Source organism: Lagenorhynchus albirostris, chromosome 5 (genome assembly GCF_949774975.1).
Source record: "Lagenorhynchus albirostris chromosome 5, mLagAlb1.1, whole genome shotgun sequence".
NCBI lineage: Eukaryota > Metazoa > Chordata > Mammalia > Artiodactyla > Delphinidae > Lagenorhynchus > Lagenorhynchus albirostris.
The window spans coordinates 75,395,808-75,423,582 of record NC_083099.1 but is presented as its reverse complement, the minus strand read 5'-3'; the positions used below and the strand labels follow the sequence as shown (position 1 = coordinate 75,423,582).

The 27,775-nt window shown below is 43.8% G+C and overlaps 2 protein-coding genes across 2 annotated transcripts in view; one reads left to right on the top strand and one right to left on the bottom strand.

The window, feature by feature from the left end:
- MUC13 (mucin 13, cell surface associated) overlaps positions 1-11,366 on the bottom strand; it is a 34,050-nt gene extending 22,684 nt beyond the window's left edge. Inside the window, exons 1-5 of the mRNA XM_060149039.1 lie at positions 11,363-11,366; positions 8,824-10,080; positions 5,248-5,370; positions 4,184-4,290; positions 697-749 (exon numbers count right to left, since the gene is read on the bottom strand). Of these exons, the coding sequence (XP_060005022.1) occupies positions 697-749; positions 4,184-4,290; positions 5,248-5,370; positions 8,824-10,080; positions 11,363-11,366 (1,544 nt within the window). The remainder of the gene's footprint in view (positions 1-696; positions 750-4,183; positions 4,291-5,247; positions 5,371-8,823; positions 10,081-11,362) is intronic.
- Positions 11,367-24,337: 12,971 nt separating this feature from the next.
- Positions 24,338-26,651, top strand: LOC132520570 (Bardet-Biedl syndrome 12 protein-like). The gene has a single exon (XM_060149305.1). The coding sequence runs from the start codon at positions 24,503-24,505 to the stop codon at positions 26,645-26,647; it is 2,145 nt and encodes a 714-aa protein (XP_060005288.1). The 5' UTR covers positions 24,338-24,502; the 3' UTR covers positions 26,648-26,651.
- Positions 26,652-27,775: the final 1,124 nt, after the last annotated feature.

Here is a 27,775-nt window from a genome sequence, read left to right as displayed (position 1 = left end):
TGAAGATTTGCTCGCTTGTTGCTCACCTCCTGCTGTGCCGCCCTCTGGGGTTGAGGACCCCTGCCTTAGAGCATTCTTTCCTCAGCCTGTAGCACTCATGTATCCATACGCTTCAGAGGAGGCCAAGATGGAATCACTAACTTCTTGAGAATCCTCCGCCCCTTTGGGTTCCCAAAGAGCATGCAACCCTGCTCACTGCACATTGCTATGCTCACTGCATTCTCGTTCTTACTGTAGAAAGAGCTCACGACAGGCCCTGCAGTAGCCAGGTGCATGACTGGGGTCTTCCTGTCTGCCTCATTCCCCCCTATGAGGGAAGAGATGGCCGTGAGCCATTCATTCTCCTCCTGACCCCCTGGAATGCACATTCCAGGGATTGACCAGGTGTGATTTGTAGCCAAAGCATCAAACCAAACAAAGAGAACCAGGTGATGCCCTGGGCTATGTGGGCAAGTTGCTGAGTAGCCAATCACAGGCAGCATCTTGCTATCCCCAGGTTACACCCTGCCCACCCAGGCCAGGGTCAATGTGACGTCAGAGGCAGGGCCCTCTGTGGTACTCAGACTAATCATCTCTTCTTGACCTGTGACTAGCCATCCTAGGGCCTCAGTGCCACATGGGGTATGCAAGAGAACACAGAAGTTAGGCAAGCACAACCTGCTTCCAAAGTACCCCATCAGTCCACAGCAAACTTACCTTAATTTACCAATTACAGTCTGCCCGTAATCAAAATCAAATGCCTTTTCAAACTGTGGAGAAAAAGAACAGAATTAAGAACAACTACAAAGAGAGGGGGAAAGTGATATTACATCTAGGTTTTAACATAAATCCATTTCTAAACTCATTTATGTAACTATAACACAACAAATTATTTGTTCTTTCCATGCGCTCTACTGAAAGGTATTTCAGTAATTTTTGCTGTAACATAGGAAGATTCTGATATAATTCAGAGCCACCCAGGAAAAAGATGGAAACCTGAAGCACCCAGCCAAATCAATACTCTTAAAAATAACGTGACTGGCTTGTTTTGTCTTTTCAAAGTTACTGTTAGACTTACATATATGCATGCTTTGTACACTCATCAGTTTACCTAAGGAAGACTTAAATGCCTACCTTACCAAGGCATCATGCCTGAGACATAGAGATTACCAAGATGGGCAGACCCAGCTTCTGATCAAATAAGAGGTTACACCATGAAGTTGAGAGAGGTAAGTGACAGAGAGAGTAGAATCTACCGTGGAGGTTCAAAGAAACTCTCATCTAGTCGCAGAGAACCAGAGAGGGCTTCATAGAGGAGATGGGCTGTAAAGCATTTCAGTAGGTAGTGCGGGGCCAGGAAGTGGAAGAAGGAGCAGCCCACACCAATGCTCAGAAGCAGTGTGCCTCAGAAGGCAGCAGGCTGAGGTGCCAAACTTCTCCGCTTAGCTTTTGCAAAATTTAACTGCTTTGAACCTCACTTTCTCATTGGAAAATTTGAGATAGCGGTAATTCCCACCACATAGGGCTGTCATGCGTAGAAAGTGAGATAGAATATATGATACATGGCTTTGTGAGCTGGAAGGGGCTCCAGCACAGGTAGATCTTCTTAGGCCTGAGTTGCGTTCCAAGAGCAGAGACAATTCTAGATACTTGTTAACAAGTGGCCAGAGATTAAGCTGGGACCTCTGGCAGGGGTGAGGTGGAGGTAGGATGGGGGTCTCAATTAGAACATAAGTTCTTTGATGCCAAGAATGGGGTTCGTTTTCTCTTTCTTATGACACCCCCCTACCGCCTGCCACCTGCCCATCCCCATGCCTATTCCATAGCACTCAGCGCAGGGCAATCCCTAGGAAACACTCAACAACCACCAGTTGACCGATGACTGAATGACTTAACTGTGAAAGACATGACCTTGGACATGTCTTCCTCTCTTTGGACCCCATCTCCATATTTATTACATGAATGTTGAACTGGGTTGGTGCAAATTTTTTTATTATATAATCCAAGAATTTTATTATTTTTCTCCCATGGGGACCCCACATTTAAAAAAATCATGGCAACCAATGTCATTTAAAAAGATGTTAAATCATTTCTCTTTCATTCTAGTCAAATTCAAATACATTTGATGCTCTAGTTAGTCTGGGCAACCTTGTATCCAGAATATGTCCATATTCCTTTTAATTCTTTTACATATAAGGAAGAGCTGGTATTTCTGTAAACCATCAGGGCCCTGGGAATCTACTTAGGAACAGGTTCACTGGATGACCTCCAAGGTTCTATCCAGCTCCCCTACTGACCACTTTTTGCACTTTTAATTTTCTTAATCCCAAAAATGAGATTGCAAAATTAGCATCGGCATAGGAAAAAGGTCTTCCATTTTTTTTCTTCTATCAGGTCACCCTTTGAGGATTTGCAGATATACACCTCTCAGTCTGAAGGGCTGCAGGACTGGGCAGGAGGGCAGGAACCATGCTAACAGGCCTGCCCAGACCTCATTGCACAACAGAGCCAGCAGGGAAGAAGAAGCAGCCCTGAGGTCAGGCAGATCTGGGTTCAAATCCCCCGTCCTCACTCATCAGCTGGGTGTCCTTCGGTCAGTTACTTAGCCTTCCTGATCCTTGACTGTTATTCTGTACTTTCTGGTCCATTTTCATGGCCACTGTGCTTCCTGGGCTCCCATTAAGACGTTAGTTTTTTAAAGTGTTTCTCCAAGAGAACCCTCTTGCACTGTTGGTGGGAATGTGAATTGGTACAGCCACTATGGAGAACAATATGCAGGTTCCTTAAAAAACTAAAAATAGAACTACCCATACGACCCAGCAATCCCACTACTGGCCATATACCCTGAGAAAACCATAATTCCAAAAGAATCATGTACCACAATGTTCATTGCAGCTCTATTTACAATAGCCAGGACATGGAAGCAACCTAAGTGTGCATCAACAGATGAATGAATAAAGAAGATGTGGCACATATATACAATGGAATATTACTCAGCCATGAAAAGAAACGAAATTGAGTTATCTGTAGTGAGGTGGATGGACCTAGAGACTGTCATACAGAGTGAAGTAAGTCAGAAAGAGAAAAACAAATACCGTCTGCTAACACATATATATGGAATCTAAAAAGAAAAAATTGTTCTGACGAGCCTAGGGGCAGGACAGGAATAAAGACGCAGACGTAGAGAATGGACTTGAGGACATGGGAAGGGGGAAGGGGGAAGGGTAAGCTGGGACGAATTGAGAGAGTGGCATGGACTTATATATACTACCAAAATTAAAATAGATAGCTAGTGGGAAGCAGCTGCATAGCACTAGAGCAGTGGGATAGGGAGGGTGGGAGGGAGGGAGACGCAAGAGGGAGGAGATACGGGGATAAATGTATATGTATAGCTGATTCACTTTGTTATAAAGCAGAAACTAACACACCACGGTAAAGCAATTATACTCCAATAAAGATGTCAAAAAAAATTAAAAATAAAGTGTTTCTCCACCTAGAGTTCTAAGACATATTTCCGAGCTAACATTTTTCCCTTCAAAACTAAATTTTGAGAAACACTGGCTGGACACGCTCTCTAAGACCTTCCAGGTCTGACATCTGTGGTTCCAGAATAGAGAGCTCCATCTCTTTCACGTCGACACACTCACAAGAATCAAAATGAGATGAAGCTGTTGCTCATTTCGACATTTTTGACAATGGCAAAAAGAAGTAACATATAATTCAGATGGAGTTCCTCTTCCAGACATTAAAAAAGCCAGAAGAGTATGCAAATGTGATTGTAAAAAGGAAAAAAAAAATCATCTTTAATTTTTTTTCTCTTCAATTCTATGGAAGGAATTTATTTTAAAACAGCATTACATTTCTCTGTCCACTTAAAAATATTTAAGAATATTTCTGTATGAATGAGTACGGCATGGCTGGAGGTGGCTTCTCAAGGCCCTCTGCTGTGCCAGATGTTACCCCTCCAGGTGCAGGATGACGGTGAGTACCCAGGGGCCCAGAGGAGGAGCCTGGCAACCAGGAAGCAGTGGCCCCCAGGAGTTTGGAACAGCTACTGTTTACAAACCAATAAGCATGCATTTCACTGCTTGATCCACCGGTACAGCTGTACCAGCATGTACCACCCGAATACCAGTCTACACTCTACAAGTCAGTGTTAGAATAAAGAATATTTAGAGAGGAAGGATGTTTGGAAAATACTTACAAATCTAGTAATGTTAAAGTATAATTCCTGATAGGCCACAGAATTTCTATCTTCTAAGTCAGATGTAGGTGATATATTGGCCATAATCGTACCAGGGAATATCTTTCCTGAAATTCAAGCAGAATCTCTCTGTGATATTTAATGTAAAGAATGCTACATAATATTCTATGAAATACATCTTTCCTTCATTGATGCAGTCATTTTTTGTTTTCAGTGCTTTTAATTATTTAAGAGGGAAAAAAACAGTTGCAAAGAACATCTTCATGCACAAACCTTTCTACATATGGAGTCATTTACTTAGAGTGGATCCCCAGAAATGAGAGTATTAGTGCTAAAAACAGGAACAGTCTTTTGGCTTTGGGGATATCTCTAATTTCTGTGGCCAACACAATGCATTCATTTCCTGTACAGTTGGTCTGTTCTGGCAAGGAGGGATATTTCTCATTCATAAAACAGACAAAAACATGGAACTCAGGAAACAGCCTTGGACTTTCATAGCGCCCAGCTGATATAACCAAAAAAGTATAGGGTCGATTTGCTCTTAAAGTTCATTTCCAGAGCTGAGAGGCTCTCAAGTCTCCAAAAATAGGGTTTGCTGTTATAGAACAAGCAAATCCTATGACAGAGAACTAACCAAGGTCAGAGACCAGGTTCCTGGTTCGTCTGACTCTGTGGTTTTAGGAAATCACCTTATTCTGCATCAGTGTCCCCATGTAATAGCACCACTTTGTATTTATGCAGCCTGTGTACTTTTCCAGGGACTCCGACATCTATCATTCTCATTTTGACCCCATGGCACCGTTCCCTTGAACAGTTTAAGTGAAGGGACCCATCTACTCCCGTACCTCTAGGACTAGCTCACAAATCTGAATGTCTATTTCCTTTCCCACTAGGTTCCATCGAGATAAAGACAGGAAGCGTTTTTTCTACTTGGCTGGTCTTTGTTGCCTCCAAATTTTCCTCTAACTTTAGTATTCTGGAAGCTCTTTTTGCCATTATTTTAAGTTTTCTACTCCACTTAGGTCTGAGGTGCAGTTCTCCATGATCCATCCTTTGTAACTCACCTTTCTCGCATGTACGAGAGTTATAGTAATACCCTTCTGAACACAGGCAAAACCGTCTATCATGCAGATTAACACATGAAGAATCACCCTTACAGGGATCCTCTTGGCAAGGGCTTCTGGAACCTGAGATACAGTAGAAAGAGATTAAAAATCCATAGGATAACAACAAATAACACCAAGAAACATACTTTTAAATCTCCTGGGCTCTTTCTATTCCTTGGCTGTGTTACTCCAGGGCACACCCTTAGAACAGCTGAAACAAATACATATTTTCTTATGTTTCTAGGAAGTTTGTTGCTAAAATTCTAGAGCCAAGCGCTTGTCAACAGTAAAGGTCAGAGGTTGGTGGGTAAGAGTCTGCTCAGACAGAGACAGCAGTCTTCTAACTCCAAGGAGTAAAGAAATCCTTTGGACCTCAAGGATCCTCCAGAACCTTGATGTCTGGTTCTCTAACACTAGGTAGAACTCTCCAAAACCATTTTAGAGAAAGCATCGTATTTTTTTTTGAAGATATGAATAATTGACTTACAGGGAAGACCAGGCCAAAAGCTCCCCAAAGAAACTAGATATTGTATTCTGGTTAGCATACATGGTATACAGACCCATGAGGAAAGGCAAGGGAGAGTAAGGGAACAGTGTGGACTAACTCAGTGATGATTCTAAGAGGAAGTGATGAACGGTCATTCTACTCTCTGGCTTTCTGAGTGGATGACCTGGGGTCTGGGTCCTAGGGGTCTAGGATAGGAGGGAGATTTAGTTTTTACTGCATATACTTTTGCCCCATTTAAGCTTCTTTTTCCATAACTGTGGGCCTTATTGACTTTTATAAAAAATAAATAAAACAGTACTGGTGAGGAGCTCTGATACTGGTTGGGAGTGTAAAATGGTGCGGCCACTTTAGAAGACAGGCAGGCAGCTTCTTACAGAACCAAACATACTCGTAACCATATGACCCCACAAGTGCATGCTTTAGTATTTACTCAGTGTAAATGCTGAGTATTCACTTATTATTTATCAACTTATACCCACTCAAAACCCTGCCAACGAATACTTATAGCCATTTTCTTCATGACTGCCAAAACCTGGAAGCAACCAAGATGTCCTTCAGTAGGTGAGTGGATAAACAAACTGCTACAGCCAGACAATGGAATATTATTCAGTGTTCAGGCCTTGAAAATTGACATGGAGGAATCTTAAATGCATATTACTAAATAAAAGAAGCTAATCTGAAAACGCCACATACTGTGATTCCAACTACATGACGTTCTGAAAAAGGCTAAACTATGGCAACAGTAAAAAGATCAGGGGTTGCCAGGGGTTAGCAGGGAGGAAGGGATGAATGGGCAGAGTACAGTAGATTGTTAGCAAGGTGAAGTTAGTCTTTATGATACCATAATGATGGAGACATGTCATTATACGTTTATCCAAACCTACAGAATATACACCACCAACAGTAAACCCTCATGTAAACTGGACTTGGGGGGATTATCATGTGTCAATATAGATTCATCAATTGTCACAAATGTACCCTCTGGTGAGGAAAGTTGATAATAAGGGAGGCTATGCAGCTGTGGGGGTAGGGAAACATGCGAACTTTACCTTCCTTTTGCTTTTGCTGTGAATCTAAGACTGCTCTAAAAACAAAGTCTATTGAAAAGAAGTTTTATAAGAGTGAAAAAAACAGGCTACCTGGGACACAGGAGGCGTAGTGCAGTACCTCATAGACAACAGTAAGGGTCGCCTCTCTGAGAAGGTGTAAACCACTATTCTAAGTAAAGTAAATGGCTTTTTAAAAGGCCTCAGCCACATTGCAAGGATGATTTGGCAAATCCTAGGGAAGAAACTGAGCGCAGCTCCATTCTGGATATACTGCTCACGTAACTCCTGGTGTGCTTTCTCCCTGGCAATAGAGGACAGACCTGTTCGTTTGTCTGTGTGCCAGGAATAAAATCACAGGATGTTACAGTGGGAAAAGGATTTTGGCGGCTATTTAGTTCAATCACATCTTATTAACAGTGCGTATGCTGAAGCCAAGAGAGAAGTGATTTGGCCCATGCCCCGTAGTTAGTGTAGGGCCAGAACACAAGACGACTGCCTTACTCTGAGAGAGTGTCTGGGGAAGCAGAAACAGCTTTAAAAAGCTCCCTTTCGGGCTTCCCTGGTGGCGCAGTGGTTGAGAGTCTGCCTGCCGATGCAGGGGACACGGGTTCGTGCCCCGGTCCGGGAAGATCCCATGTGCTGTGGAGCGGCTGGGCCCGTGAGCCATGGCCGCTGAGCCTGCGCGTCCGGAGCCTGTGCTCCGCAACAGGAGAGGCCACGGCAGTGAGAGGCCCATGTACTGCAAAAAAAAAAAAAAAAAAAGAGAAAAAAGCTCCCTTTCCTGACTGCAGGAGAACTGATTGTGTAGCTGTGTCCCTGTTGACCTAGCCTTCAGAGCGGCCCCTGAAAACATGAAAGAAGATTGGGAGCCAGGTTTTGATACAGGCTCTGGTTCCATTTGCTTAATCATCCATTTCTTAGATCTATTGCAGAACACTGGGGAAGACAAAAGAAGTAAGTATAGGGAAACATCAACTTGCTCTTTGACCCTGGGTAAGTTGCTGTCCTCACTGGGCCTCAGTTTCCTTAACTGAGAATAACAGGGTTTATCTAGACCCTTTAAGCCTAGGTTTGAGGATTCTTTAAGACCAGGGGTTGGCAAACTATGACTTGTGAGCCAATGCTGGCCAGTCCTCTGTTTTTGTAAATAAAGTTTTATTGATACACAATCAGGCACATTCATTTGTATATTGTCCATGGCTGCTTTGATGCTAAAATGGCAGAGTGGAGTAGTTGTAAGAGAGACCTTATCATGGCCCACAAAACCTGAAACATTTATTAGTTTGCCTTCACTGATAAAGTTTACTGACCCCTGCTCTAAACTTTGGGAAATGAGGCAAGTGCTTTCTGTTTCAATAACTTGGGCTTGAGGTCAGTCATCATCTCTTAGATAGTAGCCCCAAATATCTGTCCTTTGGACCACGGCTCTGGTCATGTCTAGGACTGTTTGAGTACTGCTGTTGTTTGGCCTTTTAATCTCTCAGGCTCAAATTCCATGAATTAGCTCAAATTCTAAATTGTGATCAGCTACCATTGTAATGTCATAATTTTTCCATAACATTTGATGAGGAATCAGGATAGAAGTGACTCTTTCCTTCAGTAGACCAGAGATCTAGACCAGTGGGGCTGGAGAGTCAGTGCTTATTTGCACCTGACCTCAGAGAAGCTGAAACTATTTGCAAAAATCTACTAGGGAGAGGGAAGCTGGAAAAGTAGCTTTTTAAAGTCTAAGTTCATAAAAATATTCCACATCTGGCAAATAACTTGAGGAAAGGAGAATGGAACAGGTAATCTTTTAGCATGTCTGCCATTACTATTAGCCTGTGCAACCCAGACTTTTTAATTCCAGGGATTCATATCCAAGGACACCTTGGGTCTCTTTATATGCACTTCCCTACTCTGGTAGAACAAACTTACCTACCATCCTACAAAATACTGTGACTCCTCAGTGAGAAGCTTGCAGGGAATTGATCTTACCTGGGGTATTTGTGGAGGGAGTAGGTGTACTCGTTTTGGTGGTAGGAGTCGTAGGGTCTGTGGCAGAAGCAGGAGCGCTCGTGGGGCTGGTGGGCGCCGCTGGGCCGGCGGTGGACGCAGGAGCGCCCGCGGGGCTGGTGGGCGCCCCTGGGCCGGCGGTGGACGCAGGAGCGCCCGCGGGGCTGGTGGGCGCCGCTGGGCCGGCGGTGGACGCAGGAGCGCCCGCGGGGCTGGTGGGCGCCGCTGGGCCGGCGGTGGACGCAGGAGCGCCCGCGGGGCTGGTGGGCGCCGCTGGGCCGGCGGTGGACGCAGGAGCGCCCGCGGGGCTGGTGGGAGCCGCTGGGCCGGCGGTGGACGCAGGAGCGCCCGCGGGGCTGGTGGGCGCCCCTGGGCCGGCGGTGGACGCAGGAGCGCCCGCGGGGCTGGTGGGCGCCGCTGGGCCGGCGGTGGACGCAGGAGCGCCCGCGGGGCTGGTGGGCGCCGCTGGGCCGGCGGTGGACGCAGGAGCGCCCGCGGGGCTGGTGGGCGCCGCTGGGCCGGCGGTGGACGCAGGAGCGCCCGCGGGGCTGGTGGGCGCCGCTGGGCCGGCGGTGGACGCAGGAGCGCCCGCGGGGCTGGTGGGCGCCCCTGGGCCGGCGGTGGACGCAGGAGCGCCCGCGGGGCTGGTGGGCGCCGCTGGGCCGGCGGTGGACGCAGGAGCGCCCGCGGGGCTGGTGGGCGCCGCTGGGCCGGCGGTGGACGCAGGAGCGCCCGCGGGGCTGGTGGGCGCCGCTGGGCCGGCGGTGGACGCAGGAGCGCCCGCGGGGCTGGTGGGAGCCGCTGGGCCGGCGGTGGACGCAGGAGCGCCCGCGGGGCTGGTGGGCGCCCCTGGGCCGGCGGTGGACGCAGGAGCGCCCGCGGGGCTGGTGGGCGCCGCTGGGCCGGCGGTGGACGCAGGAGCGCCCGCGGGGCTGGTGGGCGCCGCTGGGCCGGCGGTGGACGCAGGAGCGCCCGCGGGGCTGGTGGGCGCCGCTGGGCCGGCGGTGGACGCAGGAGCGCCCGCGGGGCTGGTGGGCGCCGCTGGGCCGGCGGTGGACGCAGGAGCGCCCGCGGGGCTGGTGGGCGCCCCTGGGCCGGCGGTGGACGCAGGAGCGCCCGCGGGGCTGGTGGGCGCCGCTGGGCCGGCGGTGGACGCAGGAGCGCCCGCGGGGCTGGTGGGCGCCGCTGGGCCGGCGGTGGACGCAGGAGTGCTCGCGGGGCTGGTAGGCGCCCCTGGGCCTTTGGCGAAAGCAGGAGCGCTCGTGGGGCTGGTACGAGTTACAGCAGCACCTGTGGCACAGGCACAACTTTCTGATGTTAGTAAAAATAAAACTGGCGACTTTCAATTAAATCATGCCAAGGTTTGATACACTTGTCTTAAGATATTAATGAAACACTTCAAAACACTGATACAAAGTGTCCAGATTCTCAAATATTGTGTGAGTTTTGTTTCGTTGTATTTTTTTTTTTCAGTGAATGTCTGGCTCATTGCAATCCTCAAACATGTGGTTATCTTTGTTGTATTGGCATAATCAGTGACTTGTACATTCAGCGATAGCATTTGAGCAAGTTTTATCAGCAAGCAATATTTTCAGTTAATAAATAAGGTTTCAAAAATCACATAAGAGTGGATTTAAACTTGCTGAATGTGAACATTGAACCTCAAGTCACTGTAGCTTTAGTAATTGCTTATTGTATTAGAGGCAGCTGAGTTTGAAGCAGTTTGGTTCTCGGCTGGAGGAACAAAGATATTAAGTTTCAGAAGACATAACATTGAATATATAATGACAGTTGCTATTATTTAATACTAATTAGTACCCAATCCGTTTTTTTCTGAAAAATAAATGTAGTGGATTACATTAAAAATGAAAACACATGACTACTTCTTAAAAAAAACCCACAATAAATACAGTTAAAAATTAAACAGACAAAACTGGAAAAATATTACTGGGGAGTTCCCTGGGTGGCCTAGTGGTTAGGATTCCAGGCTTTCACTGCTGTGGCCCGGGTTCCATCCCTAGTCAGGGAATTGAGATCCCGCAAGCCGCGAGGCACGGCAAAAAAAAAAAAAAAAAAAGTTACTGAAAAATATGATGTTCAACTGGTAGAAAAATATGAAGAGTTAATATTATTTATTGTATTATTATTAATTATAATATAGTAATATAATTTATAATATGAAATATTAATTATATATTAATATCAACATGTCATATTATTACAAGATGTAATATCATTTATGCCTGTAGTTGCAGAACTGTCAATCTGCGTTTAATATTCCTCAGAGCAGTTCTCAGGGAGGGCAATTGAAAATGCCACCAGGTGGAGCTGTTTACCACCTGGACATGCCTCCTTTTGTCTTTTTACAATTTACAGCAATTGTCCCAATTTTCCATTACATGGCTTGTTAGCTGAGGGATGGTAGGGAAGGGGTTGTGTTTAAAGAATGATGAAATAAAAATACCTCATTAAGGTATTTAATGTATTAAACTTCTTCAAAATGTTTTCTAGTGATGTTTACCCATTCGTAATTCTAGAGACATGAACTTTTTAAAGAATAAGATGAATACAGGTGGTTTTTGCCCTAAGGGCTATGCTGATCATCAAAGCTGCCTTTTTTCGAATCTTAGGAACCCCTGGACACATGGGGTAGTGTACTCTTAGTGATCCTATAATCACTTTTCTAGAACCCTTAATTGTCTCTAAGAGCTCTGACAATGACAATCGGTTAAAAAAATTATTAAAAGGAAAAGTTTTAGTGAGGAAGCTATTTGTAAACCTTTGGATATAGAAAACTGCCGAAGATGTTGCCTAATTCCCGCTTGGGTCTGGAAGCCCCTGGATGACAGAATCTGGCTCTTCACCTTGAAGAGGGCTGGGCTTAACCAGTCATTCATAGGCAAATGCTCTCCCAGGAGCAAGAAAATAGTTCATCAGCTGGCCATCTCGACAGCTGCTACCCTGTTCCTCCTACTACTCTCACTTATCAAGGGCTTACCCTGTGTCCAACAGGCCTATGGAATGGTTATGAGCACCCACATTTGACAGGAATGCCCACCAATACTCAGAGGGATTAAGGGATTTGCCCACAGGTAAGCCTTGACCCCCCATGAGGAAGGAGCAAAAAAGAACTCTTGATGCCACATTCAGGGATTAAACCAGGTCCCTGCTCTGCATTAGGACCCAAATGACATCTGAAGGTTAAAGAGAAGGGGATTCTAGGGCACTGAATCTTGGAACTACCAAGTTGTTCTTGTCTGGCCTCAGGATTCTCAGGGACAAATCTCTGGCTTGCTGAACCCCAAATCTTAGTCCAGAAGCTTCTTTTACTACTGTTCTATCTGCCTTCATCACAGACTGAAATGCCTTGTGTCTTTGAGCCCAGTTGGAGAGGAAACTTCATCCACAAAATAGTCCACCTAATGGGGCCGTGGGAATTAAGCTTAAGCCTGCTGATTCTATCCCAGAGACAACAAACATGATTAAAAGAATTAAAAAATTTTAAATGTTCCTTACCTGAGATTAGAAAAAGGACGGCAAGAAGACTGAGGTGAGTGAAGGCTTTCATTTTATCTGTTCTTGCTAGGTAATCCAGGGAGAAAATGGTTTCCCTCCAGCTATCTTTCTTTTTAACTCTCTCTCAGGTTCAAAGTCCAGTAATTAACTGACGTCAAATCAGACAAAGGCAACTACTAGTTAGGGTTTGGTCATATAGCGTAGGTCCCTTCCGAGCTTTTCAGATAGAAGAGGCGAACCAGGAGTTATGGATTATTTTTGTCTCATAGTCCAAAATAACTCAGGACAGTCCAAACATCCTTGGGAGACTGGGGACCAGAGGGGGGTGTTAGTTAATCTCTTTATATTCCAAACATCCCCAAGCTACCACCTTTTAGGAGGTCACCGTTCCTTTAAACACTCAGTAATATAGTCTGTGCTCTTCTCACTCCGCTGGAGTGCAGGAAATCCACAGTTTCCTCCAGCTATAGTTCTGAGAATCCCTGAGGAGTCCTCATGTGTTTCTCCAGACTGTTTGTTGCTGAGCTTTTATCACCTTTCACTGTGGACCACCACTCTGGGCCTCTCTGACGGTCACTTCTACCAACTTTGTATTCATGTCTCCAAGCTTCCCTGGTTCCCCACATATCACTGTACCTGGACATGACCCCCCATTAATGTCCTCAGAGGCAGTGAATATCAAATTGTAACCTTTAATCTAACTTTACTGAGAGTTTGTGTGTGACAGATCAAGGAGGGGAAAATACAGTGCAGAAAGAGAATACCTTAAAACAGATGACTTGATCTCTTGACTCGTGGTGGTTCATGGGCCAGGTCCCCCCTCGCAGGTCCTCTACTCACCTCTTATTCCTCAGCCCCTGACCTCTCACTATGTTTCCGGAACCAGCTTTATCACTTGGATGAAGGTCTTTTTAATCCAGTCCTCCCTCTTTAAAATCCAGGACCCCCACCCCACTGCATTTGGCCCCAGGCAGAGGAATGAAGCCAATAACACCTCGTGAATATTAGCCAGAGTTTTCACTCTAACCTTAGTGAAAACAAAAATTTTTAGATTACACAGCAGGCGAGTTCCCTGTTGTCCCAAAAATCTTTATTCAGGAATAGGATTTGGGATTTACTCTTCACAGCTGAGAGGCTCATTTAAATATTTTTCCCCAAGCAAAGACAACTCTTGGGCCCATATGTGGTACATTATTCTCAGCTTGAATGATCCCTGGCAGCAAGAGTTAAACAAAGGCCTTTTAAAACTCACTTTATTTAGGTAGGTATAATTTACTTCAATAAATCAATCCATTTGTAAAGTGTAAAACTCAATGAGCTTTGATAGATGTATATTCATGTCAAACCACCATTACAATCAAGATACAGAACATTGATCACACCCAAAATTTCCTCTTGCCCTTTTTCAGTCTATTCTGTCCTCCACCCCCAACCCCAGGCAACTGCCAACCTGCTTTCTGTCACTAGAGATTAGTTTGCTTTTTCTAGAATTATATATAAACGGAGTCGTACAGTATGTGTTATTTTATGTCCAGCTTCTCTCCCTCAGCACGATGTTTTGTGAAATTCATCCGTATTACTGTGTGTCAGTTCTTCCTCCTTCCCTGTTTCCTTTCTTTATTTTTCCCTTCTTTGACAACTTTATTGAGGTACAATTTATGTAAACGCACACATTTAAAGCTTTGACACGTACACACACCCATGAAACCATCACCATGATCAAGATATCAAATGTTCTCATAATTCCCCAAAGTTTTCTTGTGTTCATCCTTCCCCACACCTCCAGTCTAAGGTAACCACGGATTGCTTTCTGTCACTACAGATTAATTTGTATTTTCTAGAATTTTATACAAATGGAGTCATACAGATGTACTGCATTTGGGAGGGGGTTAGTTTTTGGTCTGGCTTCTTTGACTCAGGACAATTATTTTGACATTCATTCATGTTGTTGTATATATTAATAGTTTGTTTTTTCCTATTTCTGAAGAGTATTCCATTGTATAGATATGGTGAACATACTCCGGTTTACCTATTCATCTGTTGATGGACATTTGGGTTGTTTCCAGTTTTTGACTATTACAAAGGTCCTATGAATATTCATGCACAAGTCTTTGTGTGGTCATACGCTTTCATTTCTCTTGGGTGAATACTTAGGTGTGGAATGGTTGTATCATACGATAGGTATATGTTTAACTTTTAACAAACTCTCAAATTGTTTTCCAAAGCTGTTGCACTTTACATTCCCATCAGCAACATATGAGTCCCAGTTGCTACCCATCCTTGCCAACACTTGCTTACTCTCAGTCTTTATAATATTAACCATTCTAAAGGGTACGTAGTGGTATCTCACTTTGGTTTTAATTTGCATCTCCTGACGACAAATGATATGGAGCATCTTTTTTTTTTTTTTTTTTTTGTGGTATGCGGGCTTCTCACTGCTGTGGCCTCTCCCGTTGCGGAGCACAGGCTCCGGATGCGCAGGCTCAGCGGCCATGGCTCACGGGCCCAGCCGCTCCGCGGCATGTGGGATCCTCCCGGACCAGGGCACGAACCCGTGTCCCCTGCATCGGCAGGCGGACTCTCAACCACTGCGCCACCAGGGAAGCCCCATATCTCTTCTTTTTAAAAATATTTGTTTCAAATCATTTGTTCATTTTTAGTGGAGTTGTCTCCTTATTTTTGAGTTGTCAAGTGTTCTTTATATACGTATTGCAAATATGTTCTCCCTTTCTGCCATTTTTACATGGCATTTCAACCTAGTACATTCACTTCATAAAAGGCTAACCAGGAATTTAGGAAAATTGAGAAAGTGGCCTGAGGTCACATAATTAGCTGCAGGGTCTCAAATCCTGTCTCCTAAACCAGGAAGAGCCCACTGCTCTACCTTTTTCTGGTAAGATATCAAGAGAGTAGTAGCCACAGAGCACTACTGCCAGTGTCTGTTAATGCCACTCTATTACAACAGTGTCGATATCTACTGTGGTTTTCTACTCCACTTCTCTGCTGAGGACACAAGGAAGTATGACCAGGAAGGGACGGAGGTCTTCTAGGCACCTGCCTTCCTGACTCTTCCCTGGCCTTACCTGGCAAAACGTGAGCAACAAGAAGGTCAGGTAGTCCTGAACGTATGAACCCACAGTCATCCTTTCTTAGGCCTCTTTGAACCCAGGCCGCACCAGACTACAACACTCCAGGACTATAGAGACAAGTACATAGAGCTTCTCAGTTGTGGAAATGCTTCTTCCTCGTGGCTGATGGGAATCCTTCCCTGTGGAGCAGCTCAGTGAGCGCCACGCTCCTGGCCTCTCAGTGCCTTTACTGACTCTGCCCTAGGTGAGGTGTGCTGACTTATTTCAGAAGAATAAACTGCGAATACTCATCTCCAATCCTGCCTTACCCTTCTGGGGGAGAACCTGGGTATTCAGGACTGTTGTAGCTGGGAGGTAAGGATTCAGTATTAGAAAGCCCTAAACCACATTCTCCGAAACAAGCTCCTGTTGAAAGTGATATTTTGTCTCCATCTGCCATATTCTTTGTCTCAATTCTCACATGATTCAAAATGTGGGCAAGGAAAAGGGGTGATATTTATTAGCACCACACCAGCTATATTCTAGACACCTGTAAGTCGAAAACACAGACTCCATTTTCCCATAGAAACAACGGTCTGTTTAGGTGACTTAGTCGCAGAATCATCTAAAAAGAGCTAAGTTTACCCACAATTACCTGGTCACCAGAGAACTACACTTCAGCAGGGACCTTATCAATGATCTATTGGCTATGGAGAGGGACAGGACGGGCCCATTAATTTAAATTATATCCGACTATTCAGACATAGGGTAAGCAGAAGAGAGCTGTGTCAAAGCCATTTAGGATTGGAATCTGATTTGGAAGAGCCCCTCTTCAGCTGCTTTGATTCTGCAACATGGTGGTATCATCATAAGGCCCGAAGGCTTTGGAGAATCATTAGAAACCTAAAATCTATATCGAGATTAAACAACTAGACCCACAGAATTTTTTGTCTACAGAATCAAATGTTGAAAGAAATGTCAACTGCCTTTAACTGCTTCTCACTAATTCTAGTCCCTTGATACACAGTCTTCTCAGATTGACTAATACTGATTATCAATATCATGCTTGGATAATAAATGAAACTGATCAGTTATTTTCCTCTCTAATTCAGTAAACCATTCCCAGAGAAATGGCTTGTGGGAAAGCAATATTCCCAACTCAAGTGTTTAACTTGTGACAGCTTGACAAAACCATTTCCAATCCTGGCATTCATATCTACTGAAATTAACTTTTCACTTAATGGATACTTTACAGGAATGAAGTTCAGGTGGCTGTTCAATTGATATCAGATGTTTGAGGCACTTCTAAGAAGCAGTGAACAAGATGGTGGTGGTCTCTATTCTCCTGGACCTTACAGGAGCCAAGGGGTGGGCAGAAAACAAAATAATTTCAGAGAGTGATACATGCTATGAAGAAAATAAAACATAACGGCATGGTGACTGGTGGGGTAGAAGGTACTCCTTTATATAGGATGGTAAGCAGAATCTTCTCATGGGAGCTGATGTCTGAACTCAGACCTGATATTAAGAAAGAGGTTGCCATTCAAACATCGGAGAAGAACATTGAAGGCAGAGGGGACAATGAGTACAACTTTGGTGTTTGAGGAGCACTGTCATTTTGGAGGAGATTGGAAGGAGGTAATGTCAGAGAGGCACACTGTGGCCCGATCCTGCAGGGAGTGCGTATCTTATTCTAAGTGCAAAACCAGGAAGCCTTGGGGACATTTAAGCAGGAGAATGACAGGAGGGTTCTTCTTGGTGGCCTCGTCTAAAAGAGACACTTGACTATCCAAGCCCAGTTCATTTCCTCCATGGCCTCAATATGTATGAAATGACTTTGTCTCTTTGTTGTTTTGGTTGTCTATTGCCCATGAGAGCCGTCTCATGCCACATCTCCCATGAGATCTTCCCTGCCACGTTCACTCCTCCATCCCCAGCACCCAGAACACCTGGCATATAGCAGGTGCTCAGGAAATGTTTATGGATTAAAGGAAAGAATGGAGGAATGTCATCCAGTTTGTTGAAGGTTCAGGGAGCAGGGAATGCAAGTAAATAAGATATCGTTCTGGGTCTTCAGACTCACCACGCATTTGGATAATTTCTTTTCCAGAAGTTGATTGTCATAATCAAATTATCCACAGAGAGAAAATAAAGTTAGTAAAGAAATATGGGATAAAGTGGATAACTAATAAGAACCTGCTGTATAAAAAAATAAAATTCAAAAAAAAAAGGAGTATGGGGAAAATACTAAACTTTTCACTCGTTTTAAAGACATGCTACTAACTAGAACAAAAATGAAATGACATTTTACATCTGTTAAAAGTGTTCACATTGATAATGTTCAGTTCTGGTGAGGGTGCAGATAATTTAACATGCTTGCAAATGCTACACCCCCCCCCCACCGCCTCCAAAAGGCAATTCAGCAACATGTATTAAGAGCCATAAAAATGTTCTTACCTTTTGACTGAGAAATTCACTTAGGACTGTATCCTAAGGAAATGTTTTCAGTTCAAGGGAAAAGTATATGTACAAATACATTTGCTGCACTATTATGTATATTATAAAAAGTTTAAAACAACTTTTAATATTCAAGAACAGAGGAATAAATGTGGTGACTATCCTTGAAACACATGACAGCATTGCACAAGGGAAGCTTAGATACAGCAATAAGGGAGAGTGCTTCTTCTACTGTGACAGTGTATGAAAAACGTAGGGTTCTCTCTCCTACACTGACTGTTGGTGGGAATGTAAATTGGTGCAGCCGCTATGGAGAACAGTATGGAGGTTCCTTAAAACACCAGAAATAGAGTTGCCATATGATCCAACAAATCCCACTCCTGGGCATATGTCTGGAGAAAACTCTAATTCGAAAATATACATGCATCCCAATAGTTCATAGCAGCACTATTTACAATAGCCAAGACATGGAAGCAACCTAAATGTCCATCAACAGACAAATGGATAAAGAAGAAGTGGTACATATCTACAGCGGAATATAACTCAGCCATAAAAATGAATGAAATAATGCCATTTGCAGCAACTTGGATGGACCTAGAGATTATAATCCTAAGTGAAGTAAGTCAGACAGAGAAAGACAAATACCAGATGATATCATTTACATGTGGAATCTAAAATGTGATACATATGACCTGATTTACAAAACAGAAACAGACTCACAGACATAGAGAACAAACTTATGGTTACCAAAGGGGAAAGGGGGAGGAGAAGGGATAAATTAGGAGCTTGGGATTAGCAGATACAAACTACTATATATAAAATAGATAAACAGCAATGTCCTACTGTATAGCACAGGGAACTATAGTCAATATCCTGTGATAAAACGTAATGGAAAAGAATATATATGTATAACTGAATCACTTTGCTGTATACCAGAAATTAACACAACATTGTAAATCAACTACACTTCATATACTTTAATAAAAAAATTTTCTTTAAAGGTTTTCATTATATATCTAATTATGTGAAAAATTTACCTCTATAAAGATAGGCCCTAGAGAGAAACATGGACCAATTAACATGATTGACTTGTTGGGAGGCAGTATCATGGTCGAGCTCTCTTCCTGAGATTTTCTCTTCTCACACACAGGTGATGTCAAGGGCTCAGAGGAAGGTTCCAATGCCGACACGTGGGCATTCCATCCCTGGAGCTGCGTTTCAAACACCTTAGCCTTCGAAAGGGCGAGCTTTTGGAGGTGTGGCTTATAAAACTTGACAATCACTTATCTACTCACTTCACTGAGTTTAGTCAGTTCTCAAAAAAATTAATTTTCTCATCATGGAGAGAGTCAACTTTTGTGGACTCCTTAATTCCATTTGAATATCGGTCTTTAGAAAATTCAACTCCGGGAGAAGTATGGAGGGGCATTCCCAAGGAAGTAGTGTGGCTTCTCACCTACTTCCTCCTCTGCTCGCCGATTTTGGGGAGGTTTTATGAAGGCCAGAAAGCTCTCTCCTGGCCACACACTGCAATTCAGCTTTCCTCCCAGAGGAAGTGAGTGTTTCTAGAAATTACAGCACTGCTCTCAGGGATGCCAGCCTTGGGCCTGGGCTTGTTGCTCTTTGAGAGGAAAATGGTCACAACGAACGGGAGTAGGTTTGCACCTGTTTGGAGTTGCAGTTGTTTCTGGTTTGCACCTGTCGGCCTTCCCTAGCCAGTTCTTCCTAAAGTGAGATGCGAGGCAATGAGGGCTGTGCCTTTTGGAGTATGTGCCCTGGACCAGCAGCACCAGCATGGCCCGAGCACTTTTTAGAAATGCACATTCCCTGGTGGCGCAGTGGTTAAGAATCCGCCTGCCAATGCAGGGGACACGGGTTTGAGCCCTGGTCCAGGAAGATCCCACATGCTATAGAGCAACAAAGCCGGCAAGCCACAACCACTGAGCCTGCATGCTGCAGCTACTGAAGCCCGCGCGCCTAGAGCCGGTGCACTGCAACAAAAGAAGCCACCGCAATGAGAAGCCCGCGCACCGCAATGAAGAGTAGCCCCCGCTCACTGCAACTAGAGAAAGCTGGCGCGCAGCAATGAAGACCCAACGCAGCAAGAAAGAAAGAAAGTGAGGAGGGAGGGAGGGAGGGCAGGAGGGAGGGAGGGAGAAAGAAATGCACATTTCAAGTCCTAGCCCAGACTTACTGAATCGGTGATCTGTGTTTTAACAAGACTCCAGGAAGTGCTGATGCACGCTCAGGTGTGAGAGCCACTGCGCTCATAGCACACAGACGATTTTAAGTGGTCTATGGACACAGCATTCGAGAACACTGGTTCACTTAGAAGGGGAAGTTAATTGCAATTTCAAACTTATTTCAGTCATTCTGATTGTAAAATCTCATTTACTGCTAATATATCTTCAACTGTTCTCTTTCTTGCATTATTTCCCATTACAAGGAAGAGAACTGCTCAAAGAGCCTTTGGCAATCACAGATACCCACCTAGAATCCAATCACACTTCACCTTTATTGTATTTATTTTATCGTGACTTTCTATTTATGGAAAATGAAACTAATGTTTTATTTGAGGTGATGATGTAAAGTTTATTTTAAAAGTAAATTCATTTAGGTCTTGAAAAAATGTCGATATCAAGAAAACAAATTATGGAAGAAAAGAGTAGAGACGATATATGGTTTGTCAAGAATCCTGTATGGAAAACATGATGTTAGGACACATCATTGGGTGGGTGTTGCGGAGGAGGGCTTTTAAAAGCATGGGGGTGGGGGAAGCAAACAGGTAAATAGAAATAAGTAAAAGGAAATATGAAATATCAACAACATGACAAATGTCACATGAAAGTAGTAAAAGAGAAAATTGAACCAAGCCTGCGTTGGAGCTGAACTCCGAGTTATTTTCTGATAACTGACTTATTCTCAGATAAGCACCTGTTCCGGGGAAGTTACCCCCCACCGCCAGCTTACTGTCAGTCTGGGGAGAGTGTAATGACGTTTAACTTGACGTTCAAGGCTGCAACTCGACCTGCAACTTTCCCAATGATCTGTAACCAGAAATTCTTTTTGGTCGCTGTTGTTCTTCATCACCTATAAAATGTCTCTTCCAAGAAGGAATCTTTTTTTTTTTTTTTTTTTTTTTTTTTTTGCGGTACACGGGCCTCTCACTTTTGTGGCCTCTCCCGTTGCGGAGCACAGGCTCCGGACGCACAGGCTCAGCGGCCATGGCTCACGGGCCCAGCTGCTCCGCGGCATGTGGGATCTTCCCAGACCGGGGCACGAACCCGTGTCCCCTGCATTGGCAGGCGGACTCTCAACCACTGCGCCACCAGGGAAGCCCAAGAAGGAATCTTTGATCTGGCTATCTCAGGAACTGTTTTCTTTATGACAAATTTGAAATAAAACTTGGGCATGCATTCATAAGCAATCTCCTGAGAGGCTGCATAGCATCAGGAATCAGTTAGATACTCTGATTATGGGCCTATCTTACTGAGAAGATGAAAAGAATGACAATGCTTGCTGAAGACAATGGTGTGTGGGAAACACGCCTCATACACAGCCTTTGGGGGAAGGGACATTTGGCGATATGCATCACAGGCCTCTAACAATGGACCCACCACTCGACCCAGCAATTCCACTCTAGGAATTTATCCTAAGGGAACAGTCAGACCTGTGCTCAAAAACATCTATACAAGGATGTATTATTCTTCATAGGAAAAAATTTAAACTATGAAAATGTCCAAAAGCTAGAGCTTGGTCAAGACAAATTTATTGAGTTCATGAGAGGAATATTACATAGTCACTATGACAAAGGAAATTTTCAGCAATACTGTATTTACTAAGTATAAATAAACTACAAAACAATAGATACAGTGAGGTACTATGCTTGGGTTCCACCAGCCAGTGTCAAGTCTAGGTGTTTTCCTTCATTCACCGAACACTTTAGCGCATCTACAACTGCCAGATGTTGTTCCAGGCTCTGCGGATAGAGCAATGACTTGAAATGAGCATTTCTGCGATAACTGTGAAAGTGCTATGCAGGGCACACGCAAGGTGGGCTGGGAGCTACTTCCCGTAATGGGAAGATCTCACCTTGAAACCCTCTCTGTACAGTGCACCTGATAAGCACAACACCCAGCAGAGGCCAGCGCACACAGGCACACAATAAACAGCCCCCGATTGGCAGGATTCCTTTGCAGGCAAATATCTCAGTCTCTGCTCCACTCTGGGCGGCAGCCGCCATAAAGGGAAGGACCAGAAACCACCCTTCCCTCTGACCTCCTGCAGTGAGGGGAGGTCTGTCTCCTCAGGGAGACTCCCCCTTCCTTTCTGGAAATTCTCTCCCACCGGCCCTGGTCCCTCTCCCCAGAAGACTCCTTGGTGTCTCTGGAAATCACAAGGTTGGGGAGTGGGTGGTGGGAGGTAGGGCTGGGCAGTAGTGTCTACAGAACTTCTCTCTAGAAGCCACCTTGTCCTGGCTCCTGCTGAGTCAAGAGGCCTTGTAATAATCTGCCCTGTAACTATTTGTAGTCCCTTGAAAAATATTTCCTCCTCTCCCAATAATGCTCATTCAGAGGGTAGTATAAATGTGTGGGTTTGTGAACTGAAAACTAATTACCAACGGGGCACAATCTCTGGGAATCTTTTCTCCTCTGAGAAAAAGTTACGTTCTAGTGCAAATACCCTGAAGCTCTTGCAGGGCTGGGCCCCCAGGGTGTTGTTCCCACACGGACCCAGTGTGGAGTGGTGGGAAGAGTAGTTTTCCCCAATACATCATCCCAGAGAATTGAAAGTGAGCTGGATATCACTTTATCATCACTAAGATGGCTATAAGCAAAAGACAGATAATTGCCAAGTATGGGTGAGGATGTGGGGAATTGGAATCCTCATACACTTCTGGTAGGGATGCAAAATGGTACAGCTACTCTAGACAAAAGTCTGGTAATTCCTCAAAAAGTGAGAGTTCCCATTTCACCCAGCAATTCCACTTCCAGATATGTTCCTAAGAGAAGTGAAAAAACTTGTCCACACAAAAATTTGTACATGAAAGTTCATTATTCACAATAGCCAAAAGATAGAAAGAACCCAATGTCTATCAACGGATGCATGGATTAACAGAATGTGGTATATTTCATACAGTGGAACATTATTCCACCATAAAAAGGAATAAAGTACAATGTGGATAAAGCTTGAAAATAATAGGCTAAGTGAAACAAACCAGTCACAAAGACCACATATCGTATAATTCCATTTATATTAAATGTCCAGAATAAGCAAATCTGTAGATACAGAAAGTGGATCAGTTGTTGCCTAGGGCTAGGGGGAAGTGGGAGGATGAGGGGATGATGGCTAAGAAGTATGGGTTTCTTTCTGGGATGATGGAAATATTCTAAAATTGGCTGTGATGATGCATTGAATTTAAATCAGTGAACTGTATGGTATGTGAATTACATCTCAATAAAGCTGCCACCAAAAAATAAAAGTTTAAAATGTAATCTGGGATGGATTAGATGGAAATCTCTCCAGCAATTTTACAGAGGACTGTCTTAAAGGAAACTTTTATTCACCAGAGGCCTCCCTCTGCCTACAGATAGCTTTTTGTAATGACCACATCTCTGCATAGTTCAGAAGAGCTATAGAAATATAGTTATTAATAACAACTTACACTTTAAAAGCACCTACCATGTGCCACCATTCTACACTCTTCACTTCACACTTATTAACTCAGAATCATAAAGAAGATTTACTATTATAATACATATATTATGGCTAGGAATCTGAAGCACAGGTAGAACTGTGACTTAGATCTGGGTCAGCAAGCTTGTTCAATAAAAGGCTAGACAGGGGCTTCCCTGGTGGCGCAGTGGTTGAGAATCTGCCTGCTAATGCAGGGGACTTGGGTTCGAGCCCTGGCCTGGGAAGATCCCACATGCCGCGGAGCAACTAGGTCCGTGAGTCACAACTACTGAGTCTGCGCACCTGGAGCCTGTGCTCTGCAGCAAGAGAGGCCGCGATAGTGAGAGGCCCGCGCACCGCGATGAAGAGTGGCCCCCGCTTGCCGCGGCTGGAGAAAGCCCTCGCACAGAAACGAAGACCCAACACAGCAAAAATAAATGAATAAACTCCTACCCCCAACATCTTCTTTAAAAAAAAAAACAGGCTAGATAGGAAGATCTTTCTTCTCATTTTAAATTTTGACTGCAGGGGAAGTATAGAAAGTAGCTTGACATTACTTGTGAATTATACAACATTATTAAATTGTTGTTAAAATGACTTAACCATAGTATAAAATTTGCATGTAGTGCTGTTTTACCTTGTAATTGTAAGTTGAATTCATTAAGAAGCATTACCAAGTCTTTAGCAAAAGCTACCTTCAAAAGCCATTGCAGGCAACCAGGACTATCCGTTAGCCCAGCTGGGCCCGTGGCGCACTTGCGCAAAATGCGAACCGGAAAGGAAGGTTCTTCCCCCGGACGTTTTGGCGTCACAGTGTCAGGCAGAACTTCGGGGAACTGGAGCCTCCCGTAGGGATGGAGAAAAGAGCGAGCTGCCCCAGGGTAAACATGGAGTAGACAGAGTTGGATTTCATCAAGATTAGTGGCTTTGCAAGATGATGATTCATGGTGATGGCTTGCAGGGTCATAAACAAAAGAAGGCACGTGGGACTTCAACAGCTTTCATCGTTTGCAGAAACAGGAAGAACTTTCCTAGGCCCAGTAAAATCACCCAAATTTATTATAGGTGAAGAGTGTCATGAAAGTGTGTTAATCAGTTCAACAGTAAGGCTTCTTGAAAGTTTGGATTTAACCAGTGCAGTGGGACAACTTCTCAGAGAAGCAGTTCAAGCACAAAATAACACATACAGAACTGGAACCAGTACTCTTTTGTTTCTTGTTGGTGCATGGAGCAGTGCTGCTGAAGAATGTCTTCATTTGGGTGTCCCCATTTCATTAATAGTGTCTGTAATGTCAGAAGGCTTGAATTCATGCATTGAAGAGGTAGTTTCCCTTCAAGTACCTGTCCACAATGTATTTGACCGTATGGTTAACACAAAGACATTTTCTGGACCTGAAACATTTAGTGTCGGCGTATGCCCTTTTCTCCACATCCCTTCAGGTACTGGTTTGATACAGAAAGAGCGTGATCTCAAAGATGTTGCCTCTCAGTCACTGGCCATTTACAGTCTTTCTGGGAGACCTGTTAAATCACCTCAACTCTTTAGGTCTCAGGATAAGGTTGAAGCAGATGAAAACACATCACAAACTCCTCAAACTCTGAAAAACAGTCTGCTTGCAGACACCCGCTGCAGAAAGTCAGTACTAACCCACAGTAGACATTTTAGTAGGACAGGTAATAATCAATGGATAAGCAAACCAGACGGAGTTCTAGAACAACTTAGTGCAGCTACTCCCAAGACTTACAGATGTGATGATTTGGTGGAGTTGGAGGCGGGTTTGAGTCACGGAGGTCACAGCAGCATGAAGTTAGTAGACGAAGCAGTACGGCTACAATATCAGAACGCAGGTATGCAACAAGGCAGCTGTACAGTGCCATTTCTTTTTGACATTTCAAGAATCTTCACTTGCTGCTTACCAGGCTTCCCTGAAACTTTTTCTTGTGTCTGTCCAGGATATATCACTGTTGTATCAATATCTAGTGCTGCTCTGATCAAGGAATTGCAGAATCAGCCTATTCGGGTTGTTCTTGTTGAAGGTGATCTCACAGAGAATTATCGCCACCTGGGATTTAATAAGTCTGCAAGTATTAAAACAGTATCAGAAAGCTTGAAGTTTCAACAAGATGGCTCAGAAGAACTGTGGACAGATCATGTGTTACAGGTATTAATCAAGTTCAATGTGAACCTTGTCCTGGCACAAGGAAATGTGTCTGAACGCTTAATTGAAAAATGCACAGACAGCAAGAGGTTGGTAATTGGATCAATGAATGGCAATGTAATGCAGGCTTTTGCAGAGGCTTCAGGAGCAGCGCAGGTGACCTACATTACACAAGTGAACGAGAACTGCGTGGGCAGTGGGGTCTGTGTGACCACCTGGAGAAGCATTCCCTTTGATGCTGCAGATGAGATCAACAGAATGGCAATCATGTTAAAAACAGAAGGAATTAATTTGGTTACAGTAGTGCTGACTAGTCCAGTCACTGCCCAGGTGCAAACCAAAGAAGATACCTTCTGGACGTGTGCCTATCGTCTGTATCATGCTCTAAAAGAGCAAAAGGTCTTCCTTGGGGGTGGCGCAGTTGAATTTTTGTGTCTTAGCCATCTTCAGATTCTTGCGGAGCAGTCTGTGAATAAAGGAAACCAAGGCTGTTCAGGATGGCTTCATAATACTTCCTCTTGGCTGGCCTCATCTGTGCCACAGTACAGACCGACTGTGCTTAAACTCCTGGCAAATGGATGGCGCAGATACCTTTCAACTCTCCTGTGTAACACTGCCAGTTACTCATCAGAATTTGAAGCCGGCACATTCATTCAACATCATCTACAAAATGCTACAGACTCTGGCTCTCCTTCATCTTACGTCTTGAATGAATATAGTAAACTAAATAGTGGGATTTTAAATTCAGACATTTCAGATAAACTGGAACAGATTCCAAGAGTTTATGACGTTGTTACACCAAAGACTGAGGCATGGCGCCGAGCTTTGGATTTAGTACTGTTAGTTCTTCAGACAGACAGTGAAATTATCACTGGACTTGAACAAACGCAGATAAATTCGCAGGAATCAGAGGGCTTTTTATTTTTGTAGTGTTATTGGCTAAGTCTTTGGAAAATAATCTTTGGTAATATGTCGTGCTAATAATAAATTTTCTAGTAGCCAAAAAGAAAAGAAAAAAAAAAAAGCCATTGCAGGCAAATATCTCAGTCTCTGCTCCACTCTGCTCACTACTGCTCAGCCATGAAACTGCTTTATAGTAGGATAAGTCAGGCTGTTAGCTTCTATATTAGACAAAGATTCACAGAACCAGTGATGGTTAAGTCCACTGACAGTGAATGACGTTCATCGTTAACAGTACCGGCTCTACAACACAGGGTATATTCAAATATTCTCCACAGAATTCTTACTCATAAATAATATAATGAATAACCATAGGCTTTAAATGTCTAACATTTTCAGGAGCTTTGTAAGTGAATCCAACTATAGCTTTTTCTGCTCCACACATATTTCTACCACCTTCAGCTGTAACATATCTTAGCAGATTCTACTTCAATTTATACTGAAAATAGTGTTCTCACAATTTCTTTGCAAATATTTTTTTTACAAAATAGCTTTATTGAGATTTAATTCACATATCATATATTTACCCATTTAAAGTAGATAATTTCATTTTGAAAATATTATTTCTTATAGTTGTTCCACAGAAGCTCTTCATAGAGGCTAATTATTCAGTCACTTCAAACTTGTCACTGGCTCCTTAAATAAACCACAACTGAGTAGTATTGGTAACATCTATCACCTATCAAGAGCCAAGGAAAACCACTCAAAATTATTTGCCTTGTTTATTAATTGACCATTGACACTGTTCCCAATGTTCTCAACTCTTTGAGCAACTATTCTTGCTGAAACAGTCTTAAATAAATTTCTTTTGTCTGGACACATTTCTTTGGCTGCTGCAATCAAAAACAATTTAATTAACTCATCCCTAATTGGTTTTCCTTGCTTGGCTAACAAATGAGCCACTTGAAAACTTGCTTTCACTGCAGCCTCATTTTCATTATTTAATTTTATGAGGAAATTTTGCTGCAATGAGATAATTCATTTAAAATTTTCTATTTTTCCTGATGGCTGCTCTCCTGTGATACATCCTTAGTCTGGTAACTTAACATAATCTATTAGTTTAGCCCACCAATCGTGTTGTTGCATAATAAGCAATGC

Coding starts and splice junctions, on each gene's coding strand:
- LOC132520570 (XM_060149305.1), top strand. CDS start 24,503: ATGGTGATGGCTTGCAGGGTCATAAACAAAAGAAGGCACGTGGGACTT.